The 12,061-nt window shown below is 39.3% G+C and overlaps 1 protein-coding gene across 3 annotated transcripts in view; it reads right to left on the minus strand.

Moving 5' to 3' along the window:
* Positions 1-12,061, minus strand: part of unc5a (unc-5 netrin receptor A) — a 197,416-nt gene that overhangs the window by 96,306 nt on the left and 89,049 nt on the right. For all 3 annotated transcript variants that reach the window (XM_049029099.1, XM_049029098.1, XM_049029097.1), the window contains exon 2: positions 1,946-2,167. In XM_049029099.1, coding sequence (XP_048885056.1) covers positions 1,946-2,167 — 222 coding nt within the window. The remainder of the gene's footprint in view (positions 1-1,945; positions 2,168-12,061) is intronic.

Genomic DNA, 12,061 nt, shown 5'->3' on the forward strand with positions numbered 1-12,061 from the left:
GCATATACTATTTCTGCTAGCATGTGATACTAATAAAACACAGTAATTCTCACAGATGTGTTAGAAAATTAGCAAATTAGCACGCAGTAAATCACGATATACATCCTGTGAACAATAAATAAGCGTCTCTTTAGTTTCCATGTCACTATCGCTCTCACAAACTGGCAACGCCTTCACTGAGCTGACCCTTCTGCAGTGGAAAAATGAAGCGAGATGTTACCGCACTGTAACTAGTCTCTCTTCACGGTACGGCTTGGGTACAGCTCTGTTCCTACATGTGAAAAGTGCCATTAGACCTCTGTCAGGCTCTTCCTTGGCAAGATGGAGGTTGACAGGCCAAATATCCTTTGGAATTTGTCCATGTGTTTTGAGACATGAGACTGAACAGGAATGCTTTACTGCATTTCCATCAGGCACAGTAGATTAGTGTAGGACTGTCAGCTGGACTTTATCTTTGACCTGGTGGTTTCTTTGAGACTGAAAGCTACCAAAGAGGGTTCTGTTTGGGAATGAATCTCCCAGAAACTTAACAGGGGATGGGCTCTTTGGCTGAGGATTTGCAGCACGTCTGTCCCATCAGTCAAGTTTCATGTTTCTCTTTGGCACAAGATTTCTATTTGTCTTTACAGCCTTATTTTCAGTGTAATTTCATATAGATGTACATGCTTCATACTGTATAGATCTACAAGCATTATTATGCTGGTCAGTGCAAGTAGGATTGTATAACTCCTGCCTTTGTGTAACGCAAAGCTGAACATTTCAACTGAGTTGTCAGTTAGTTATATTTAAGAAGTTTAATTGCATTCATGCAATTCATGCAGCACTTCATTTTGATGAGATGCTATATTTTTGGTAAATGTCAGGGAATTGAATGTTTTAAAGTTTTTCTATTTTCCACTTTAATAATAACATCAGTTCATATATAATGAGCTTGAATATTAAACGGGAATAATTTATTACATTGCAATCAAGTTAAATTAATTCTGCACTTATTTCCAATGAGATCCAGCACATCATTGGCGGTTCTAGACTGTTTCAAGTGGGGACCGAAGTGGGGGCAGTTGTTCTGCTATGGGGGCCAGATGAATTTAACCTTAGGGACCGACTACAAAATGAATTACTTGTCAACTCTGCGGGGGCATCTCTGCTGAATTTCCAGATTTCAAGGACATTGCACATTATGCTTGAGTGTCATGCAAAAGACAATCTTGAAAACCAATGAATATTTTGCTATGTTTATTTCAGTTACATTTTCAGTTAGATTTAAAAAAGTTTAACTTTTTATTCTGTAAACCATATTATCCACCACCATATTATTTATATACAATGATTTTGCCCTCAACTCAATAAGGCACTTAAGATGTTTATTAATATATATTTTATAGCATTTTCTGTTTGTTACATGAATTGCATTCTACTATTACAGCATTAGCCATCTAACTAGCTTTGGAGAGAAAACGCTCTAAATAACAAGAAACTCATTAAAATGAGCTATAAAAGTAAAGTAATAAAGACGGTAGTATTAAAAATTCACCCAGCTGTAATTCTTTTTTTGGCCATCACGCTTCGGTGTTCCTTGCTGTTTTTCTGATGTAACTTTGCTTTTTACCAACCGAAGTGACTCATATACCCACCTAAAGAGTCTGATTAGATAATGGGTTTAATTTTGTGTTCCATCTGTTTCCCAGTGCACAAAAAGTTCAGCAAACACGTATTTATTTTAGGTCAGTATCCCTTGCCCCCCCCTCCCAGAGTGGCTGACCCTTGGGATAAATCGCACAATCACGCCCTTACAAAAGTTGCATTCCAGTATATAAGCAGAACAGTAAAATGTGTGAGTGGAGATGAAATATTGAATCGAATATATTGAAAATAATGTACGGCATAGATGACATAGACAAAAAACAACTCCCAGAGGACACAGCACAAACGCAAGGTGGAGTACCTGTGGCAGGGTCCACTGTGCGCTCAATCAGATGGTCGTCTTGATGCACCCACTCCCCGTTGCACTTGAAGTATATCTGTGTGGCTGGAGTAGAGCGGCAGGTGAGAGTGACAGGCTTGTTCTTCACTATGTATACATCATCCGGCTCGACCAGGAAGTGAGGCAAGAGGTCCGAGAATGCCGCGGGGAGGGGGTTTGTCACCGTGGCGACATGCTGTGAACCTGCCAAGGAAGGAAAAGCAGATGGTGCTCAGAAATGGATGCTGACAGGAGACGTCAATGAAAAGGACAAGTAAAAGAAGAGGATCTTCATAACTTAGTATGTTAGGAAGTATGATAGTATGAGAATGACTTCTGCAGTTTTTTTAATGGCTATGTGATCATCTCTCTTTTGTAAAAGATGGATAAATGATAAAGTGAATGCAGATTGTTAGAATTTCATTTTGTGCGTTGAACCATGTGTAGTGAAGGGAATATCTGCACTGTGCTAGCAGAATGCTGACAAAAATGAAAGATAACATGTGATAAATGTGTGATTGTGCCACGGGCACCCAAGGTCTGTCAGCTACGCGACAGAGAGGTAGCCTCAGAAATTAACATTTTAGCTTTTATGTCCACTACAGTTTTACAGTTTACAGAATGTTGTGTTGTGGTTTTTGTAATGCTTGGTAGTATTATAAATACGAAACCCTGTAGTCTCCAAGCTAATAGACTGTTTTCATGGAAAGTTCAGTCCCCCCCCCCCCCAGAAGACAAAGCCTCGGACCTTATCTGGCTCAGTCTGTAGACCCTGCAAACCCAGTCTTCTCAATACTGTTAATCACACTATTTAAAGATCAGAGCTGTGTCACTAGAGACCATAAATTCTTAGCCTTGAATGGCTGCAGTACTTCACAAAATGTTATACGAGTCTCGTTTCCAGGACTTTAACTCTGCTCTCATTAAATGAGAAGCTCGAAAGAGGCATGTGGTGGAGCGCTTATCATCAAGTCAGAGGCTTTGAGGAATGGCTCCACTCAATCTAATGGCACGGATTCCTCTTGTTTTCATTTATTATTAGCTAACTCATCAAGGGGAAACTGGTCCCCTAGTTTGTGGCCGACCTTCTCTTCATAAAGCACAAATCAAAAACATTGCATGAAAAAGAGAAAATAATAAACTTGACAATTTGATAAATGTTTCTTAATCTACGTGCAGATTAAAAGACAGAAAAGAATGTTTTCAAGACATCTGATGAAGAAGAACAGATCTGAGACCTATGTTATTCTTCTTGTTACAAGAAAATCACAAAAAAATAAAAATATTTAATAGGTGAGACAAAAATAAAGAATCCGAGTATTTGAAGATAAAGTCTGAAGTTATCCCTGGCAATTAGTCTTAGCTTTGGGGATTTACTTTGCTAATGAAGATGAAACCAAGAATATGACAGACCACACTAAAGTTGTGTTGGGGGTTTTATATCTGCCCACATGCTTTCAATTAAGACAATGAAACCTAATTAGAAAAAGATCAAACGGAATTATACAATTCCACTAAAATTAAATTACTAATGAATACTAATGAATAGAAATACCACCGTCATGTAACGTTTCTGCATTGTGTTCTTAAGAAGACAAAATGACTTAACGGTAAAGATATCTTCAGAAAACATGATTGTGATGATATTTTTCCCTAGAACCCTATACACAAAAGTAAATTGCGTTCATTTCTGTTCAGGCTGGGAAAGCTTTTCTGTATATTTCAAAGCTGGAGAGAGGCCAGCCTTAAGCTCCACCGGACGTCATCCCTGCAGATCATACTTTAGCGCGCAATTTGTTCAACAATTTCCACTTATCATCTTCCCTGAGTGCCATGTCAGGAGCAGCAGTTAGGGGTGATTCAGATGGCTGTTGTCAAGGCAGCACTGATCCCACCCACCCACTATGTCCCCAGGGATGCAGAATAGCATCCCGTGCAGCTCACAGGAAACACGGAGGTCTGAACTGTATGGATTAGAGGCTGAGGGACATCACCTGATAATGACCACAGGGTGAATGACAGAGAAGCACTGAGAACCACACCGGAGAGTGACCTGAGTATAGCAAGCAGTGACAGTCCACAAGGGCCTCACTCCTGGGCAGCAATCTCAGTTTCGCTTTTCTCCCAGTTGAGGCGACGGCTACCTATGGGGGGGGGCATGCCTACCTGTACTGCTCCCCGTGAAGCACATTGATATTTGCTATACTTTGAGGACCCAGGTTGAGTGGATTCCTATTTACCTTTTACTCTGTCTGTCCTGCCCACTTTTGCAGCTATCCGGCTCAAAGTAAAAGCTCCAGCAAGGACCGAACCCTCACAGCCTCTCATACACGGCGACTTTGATTTCCATGGGCTTTTATTGTCAGTTATTCTCCACTACAGATGCCATATGGCCGCCGCTCTGTGTGTTTTGGAGGTTCTACAGTCTGGATATGTCAGGCTTTCTTTGACCCAAAAGGGCATTGCAATCAGTCCTCTGGTCAGTGTGGGTCACTGTGTGCTCTCATTTGTTCTACATAATTTTGTTCCAGGCGTATGAGGTCAAGCACCGTTTAACGGAACTCCTTGCAGCAACAGCAGCAGACAATGTAGAAATTCTAAGAGTTTAGTTTATATATATTTTTATGTTGGCATGACAACACAACATTGCTGGAAAGAGGAAATGATAAAAGCCAATCAAGGAAAGGATTTTAACTAAAAGCAAACCTATGTTGCTCTTAGATATACTGTATGTAATGTATCTTAATGTATTTTTTTATATGAATATGAATTTGATGTGTGTGAGCATGTTTTATCATATTATCATATCATATTTTATGACATCATATCGTATGATGTTTTCTAATAGTATAAATTCATAAAGTGCAACTTTCCCTTGAACTCCCATTAAGATGTATGCAGTAAAGGCGGTTTGACTAACTCAAAATCTGTAATTTCTTTCAAATGTTACCAAAAATAGCACCAACAACAGACGCAATACAGATATAAATGAGGGAAAATGATTGAGAGTAAAATGAGGAAAATCAACAAGAGCGCTGAATGAAGAAGGGCCTGTTTGTGAGAGACGACAAAACGAAAATCTCCATTAGTCAGACATGAAAGGGCCAAAGCTGAAAATATAATCCCCTTTCGGTGGCAAAAAATATTAATTTACTGCCGAGGAATCCAATACTGCTGACAGACTTTACATTTATGGGGTCCTCCATCACTCCCAGTACCATGACGCCATGGAAAGCGAGGCCATATGCCCTCATAATGAATTGGTGACGCTGGCGCTGACCTTTTCTGTTCCCCAATGCTCATTCTGGGAGCATAGCCTGGGTCAGGGACGATATTAACCGCCTCTAAAACACTGTCGTCACAAAGACATTACCCGACTGCCACAATGCATGTCACATCCATGTCAGCCTTCCGGCTCACTCTCTCGTCTCCTCGCCAGCATGCGGGGTCAGTAATTCATCAGAGTGAAATACAGCAGACCTCCCTGGTGGGCACTGAAGCCCTGTATCATGTTTAACTCTTAATGAAAATGAAATATTCTGACCCCAGTAAAGGAAATCTATCACGTATCACTGACCTGTCATATAATTACACCAATTACCACGGGTCCGACGCTAGAGTAAAATCTGGGGACACAACACATCACACAGAGAAGACATGCTTGTTCAACCGAAATGACATGCCCGGGCTTAATGTGTTGTTTGCTTTGTGGCAGGCAAAAGCAAACAAAAGCTGAAGTGTGAAAGTTACGGTTGAATGGCTATTAAAATGATTATTTAAACAGCGTCGTTATGGTTTTCAGATCATCCTGCACCAGAATTGCGCGGTGAACTTTGGCCTTGTTTAAACATGTAGTGAATTAGCTCTCAAAAAATAGCAGATGAAAACAACCCCACGCCCCCACAAGTTCACTTTTCACAGCATGGGGGACTAACACCGCAGAGATTTAAAAACTGGAAAAACAGTAACGAAAACAAAAATATCATCTATATTTTTTCAGACAGCTTGCTCTCCTTTTCACGCTTTTGGGCACATTTTGTTATTATTTACAATTTTTTAATCTGGATAGATACATAAAGCCATTTCAGCCTTCAGCCATTCACCAGCAGCGTAGAGCGATGTTTCCCAACCCGCTCCCCGGGGAAGGCTAAATGGGCCTCGTCTTTGCTGTGTCCTACCAGCAGCTGGGAGGGAGCAAAAACGTGGCCTGTCTGAGAGTGCCCGAATACCAGGTTAAGAAACACTGGTGACGTGCACCTCATCAGCCTGCTGAACACTTGGTGACATGTCAATCTGTCATAACATTTGGTGAATCTGTGTTATACGCTCCAAATATGTTTCACACATCTGAATGTTGAACGAAATGCAAAAGTATGAATAATTGAAGGCCCCACATCATGCCTATAGCCAGCGGCATTCCTGGGACCTTAAGACAGCAGGGGCTTGGTGGTTTCATCTGTCCGAGGGTTCTCCTACACTGCCCCAACCCCTCTGAAGTTACGATGGTCACAGCACTAAAAGGGGTTTGGGAAATGCAGCCCTGGGCTAGGACTGCTGTCACGTATGGAATTCTCAAACCGAGAGCATGGTTGTTAACACATCCGAACAAAACAAATCATTCAGGGCTTGTTTGGATTCACTCAGGGCTTCAGGCAAATGCCCAGAGCATCTGACTACAGCTGAAACAGACCCAAAATCAAATGGCCAGTCAGTCGAAAGCCTTCTTTTCCATACTTGAATCAAATTACATTTTATTTTTTTCTTATAGAACATGAAGTTAAATTTATACTCAGTGTTCTAGATTCTTGTACATTATAACCTTCCTTTTCTGCTTTAAAATTATTATGATCAAAATCCATTTATTTTTCCTTTATCTGAACTATTTTACATCTAATTCAATTTACATTCAATATATTCATCCCAAAGGCACGACTATCATAAGTAAGAAGGTGTTTAAGGAGATTTTTGCTGTAGCACTAAAAATCTTATGAATGTCTACCATTGTGCCCTGCAATATTCAGTCACAGAGTAAAGATGTACAGTAAAGTCACATTCCTGCAACAAACTATAATATTAATTAGTTAATACCCTCCCCCAACACCCCCGTCCAGCCTCACCCGGAAGATGCATGAATGGATTAAATCTCTAAAAATGTGCATGCAATGTACTATTGATATAAATGCAGTAAACAGGAGCCTCAGGAGTCTTAGTCCCTCCTTAACATCCCTAAATTCATATAGAATGAAAGTGACTAAACCACCAAAGAAGCTGCTCATCGATTTCTGAGACTTAATTTGTAAAATGTATTTATGTTCCAGATCAAAAGGTTACCTTTCCTTTAGGTGTCTCAGAGTAGTGAGTTTGCTTTGGCTAATTATCCCGTTTTCTGCTTAACTTTTCCTGACATCCCCATCACTGAAATAGCTGGATAATTTTAAACAGCCACAGTCTGAGCTAAAATTCCTTCCATAATTATTAGTATTCAGAATATGTTGAAACTTAAGGCCATTTTTCAGAATCATGCTCGGTTTCCATCTCTCATTTGAGAGTTTGGGCTAATTGGTGCTAATTTCCACTGATCATTCCAGTCCACACTGCAGTGCAGGTCTTCCAATCTTACGAAATACTGAAAGCAGGGTTTGTGCAACACCGTAATATCCAACCATCTCAGCAGATGAGCTAATACACCAAAGACTATTGAGTTAGAACGCTATTCAAAAATAGGAAGGTTTGTACTGTAGAGCCATTATTCAGGTAGAATATGGATGCAAGAAGAAGGAACAAAGACAATGGACATCATAATTCATAAATGGCCTTACCTAATGCCTTGCCCTTTTTGAGCCAATTTATTTTTTTTATCTTTATTTTTGTTCTGTCCCTGAAGGAAGGAGTCATTGAGCAATCATTGGATATAATTTGCATCACAATGATAAATGATGGTTATAACATGTGTTTTATTATACCATCAGCATTTTACAATGTCTTCAGCAATTAATTTAATTAAAAAGCCTGTCCAGAATATTAAATCATTTCATGTTCCAGAGAATTAACTACATTACCAGACCACTATTAGAAAAAAAAACGCACTCATCAATTTTACTTTAAGAGAATCTATATCATCCTATTGTTTTCTGCAACTCTCCCGGTTATGAAGAGGGTGGAATTGTATAGTTTTGCACAGAACGTGAAAAATAAGGTGGAGCTCGGGGCATGTCATATATTTTGGCTTTCAGAAACACCAGAGAACAACACAAATTTGCCTGCTAGAACATAATCTATATGAGGTTTGACTGGCCTAAAGTTAGAATTTGATTAGCTTTCAAAACCATCCATCCATTTTCTATACTTGCTTGTCTTATGCAGAGTCACAGGGGGTCCAGAGCCTAGCCCAGAAGCTATGGGCACAAGGTGAGGAACAACTTAAGATGGGGGCGGCAACCCGTTGTGGGCACACGTACGTACACGCAAACCCCTACAGGCAACTTGGTAACTGCAATTCATCTTAGAATGTTTTTGGACTGTAGAGGAAAACCTAACTGTGAAGAAACCCCCTAAGAACACAGGGTGAACATGCAAACTCCACACACACACACAGAGCCTGGCGGAGACTCGATTCCTAGTCCCAGAGGTAAGAGGCAACAGTGATATCTATTGTACCACTGTGTCACGGCATGTTTCTAAAGTTAAAATAATACTCAATTTTATTTTTGCAGCTTCGGAGAATACGGAATTAATGTATTTCCTCTCCAGCTTTAAATGATCTACCTCCCAATTTGTCTATTTCATATGGGAGTGTTACAGTTTATGAGTGTTTAATATTCCCTTTTGTATAAGTTCAGCAGGCAGATAATATTCTATTAAATAATGGGAGGGATTGTTTAAGGCAGTCTCTGTCCAAACACAGTCTCGGTCCAAATACAGTCTTTTATCAAACATCACAACAGACAACATCTGAACATTAAAGAGCAGAATCTTACTGTCAGGGTCAGCACCTGTCTCACCCTACCCTTGGTGACTCTACCCTGTTTGGCCAGCAGGTGTCACTGGCCATCCCGCTTTTTCACTCCCTGTCTAACCCCTGTGTGTTCCCCTGCTCCTTGGACTGCTGCAAGGCTCAGGGGGTTGAGTGTGCAGCACAGAGGCTATAGCCTGACAGTCATGGGTATAAAACCAGCCTGTTAAATAATTGATTTTTGTTCTTAGTGTCTGTTGTAGTTATTTTGCTTCTCTGTTTGGTTTGCCCTGTTTGTGTCCTGTGTTATTTAGGTTTTTGTCTAGTGTATTCAGCCCTCTGTGTTATGCCTCCTGGATTCTGGTTTTGCTGTGTGTTAAGGGTCCTTAGTTTCATGCTCGTTTAACTGTAATCTGCCCCACCTGTTCCTTGTTGTCCCGAGTACTTTTTGATTTGTTAATTTTATGATACTTTGCACCTGTTTCCTGTTTGCCCTGGTGTTCCTCAGTATTTAAGTGTCTGCCTGTATTCACTTCCTTGGTGAGTCGTTGAGTTTGTGCTTTGTTCCTGTGGGATGGGTTTGCCTGTTCTCTTGCCTCCAGAGTTGCCTTGTTCCTGGACCTTGTTTCCTAGTGGTTTCTTGTACTGTAGTTAGTCGTTGTTTTCCCCGTTTTGCTTTTGTTGGACCCCTCATGGTCCTTTTGTTTGTACTTTTACCCAGTGTATTGTTTCCTTATTAATCCCCTTTCTGTCTTGGAACCATAAGTGGCTTGTCGGCGGTTTTCCCTCCTACACCATGCCCCGCCGTGACATCTTACAGGTTACACAACTCCCACAATCCACGTTTAACCAGGAACAAGAAAGGTGTTTACAATTCTTCATGCACCAAAAATCATTGCGTGCAACATTTTCTCCAGCATTTAATAAACATGATAAATTACAGCGACGCTTCTCTCATCCATTCTTCTCTCCCATTCATAAAACACCCACAAGACAAGGCAGGTTGGCAGAAATAATGATTCACTTTCACTTCCTCTCATTCTTTTTCCTGCTGCCTCCTGCATCACAGCATTCTCTTTATAATAATCAGATTAAGTGTGATTTTTTTCCCCAAATTATTTCAGCCCCCACTTCAAAAAATATGTATATATTTATTTCAGTATGTCAACAAATATCTTTGATTTATATAACAAAGAGAGATAGTATTAAGGTAGCTCAAAACAGTTAATTTTCAAAAAGTAGATGCCTCAAAATATGTGTGAAGAAAAATATTAATGATTAATACCCAAGACCCCCTGCCCGCATTTCCCACCATTAATCTTAATTGTGGGTTAATGTGAAACACATTTTCAGTAAGTGTTTTTTTTATTGAATTTTACTTGAATTATTAGGTGGTGAAATTTCAGTACCTTAAGCAATCTATTGTCATCTTGAATTTAGCTCTTAATCTCTCACCATGAAAATGCAGGAATTTAAAGCAACTGAATCTCTCACATGATTAAGCTAAGAATGAGCTTTATAAATATGTCTTAAGCTTTTGCCACCAAAAACTAATTAGCGAAACCTGACCAGGGCAATTTTAGTCTCAAATTATAATTCAAGGTACTTTTTTTCTTTTTAATGAACTTGCCATTTTGCACAAAGAGCAGAGCCTGTTTGACACTTTGCATTTCACCATCACATATATTACAAGATATTTTCAAGTTTCAAAGGTTGGCATGTTTTAATAATCAACAACTAGCAGACCGACAAGTGCTTTCTCTAAATAGTCATGGTACAGTAAACAATCACAGGATGACTGCAGCTATCAAAGGTGTAAATAACCGAGCAGGTCGAAACGACTCCAAATTATACTCTGACAACACCTCTCAGGGCGAAACAGACGCAGCATGAATTCTAAACAGGAAAAGGAAGAAACTTCAAAGAACCAATGAAAACCAATATTAAAACAATCATGGACGTTTGTTATGTAAATATGCTGACAGGTTATAGGATTTGTTAAGACAAATACAGTAGACGGTTTGGTAATTTTTAATTAAAACCAATTAAATTAAACTGGATTTTGGGAGATTCTAACATTTCATTAATCGATTAAAGACTGGAATTCCGCAGTTGTATCCATGTCGTTATTTCAATTCTGCATGCAGTCTGTAAACCTTCCAAAGAAAATAAGAAGTATTCCGTTTCTTGTAGTGTAGAACTCCCCAACTGAGCCTCATTATATATGATTAACTGTTAACAAGCAGAAAAGTATTTGCAAACGTTTGCAGTTCAGAATTGAAGAACTTGATTTATTTTCCTTTCTGACCAAAAACAAGACAAAAATAGCATCTTTAACTAGGTAAAAACATAAATAATACAATATAAGAATAATATTCAATACTTAGCGAAACTTCCTAAACTGCCAGTATTTGTATGTGGATCCACCTTTGTCTCCACTGTGATTTTAATTAAATCCTTATTCAGCCAAACCCCATATAGCCAAACGCACAGGGGTGACATACAGTATGAACAGGTCACAGCAGTAGATATGACCCTTTTCAAATAAAGACGGGAACAAACGGCTTAAAATCAAGCTGATGTCAAACTATTTTTGCCTCTGTTGGTAGGCTGAGCAAGGAGCATGAAAGGTGTGAAAGTTAAATGAGGATCTCACTGCTGTTCAACAGATGTCTACATATTTTATTAGCATTTTATTTCATCTGCTCTTTTATCATCACATTCTGTGATCTTGCTTCACAGTAAGTGGTGCCAAAGTAAATGCCGAGATGTGAAACAAATCCTTGCATAAATGTTTATATACGAGACCTGCCATTGTTCTATTATGATTTACTATTGTTCACTGATGGAAAAAAACATATTGATGTTAGCAACGTCTGAGCATCTACTATTCTAAATGGTAAATAAAGGCTATAAGTAAGAAGTCAAGCAGAGTATCACATTTCATTTGCATTTTTACACCACTGACGCAGCAGCAGTAACCATGAAAGCAAAGGTCTCCAAAATGTTTTGCCCAAAGAAGACGCCAAGAAAGCTGTATAAAATATAACTGACTGAACAAAATCCAATTGTATAAATTAGAAGGATAAAACATTTTACTTGGGAAAAACAAATGGCTAAAAATGAAAATACATTGAGTTCTATTT

The sequence above is a fragment of the Brienomyrus brachyistius genome, chromosome 10 (genome assembly GCF_023856365.1).
Source record: "Brienomyrus brachyistius isolate T26 chromosome 10, BBRACH_0.4, whole genome shotgun sequence".
Taxonomy (NCBI): Eukaryota; Metazoa; Chordata; class Actinopteri; order Osteoglossiformes; family Mormyridae; genus Brienomyrus; species Brienomyrus brachyistius.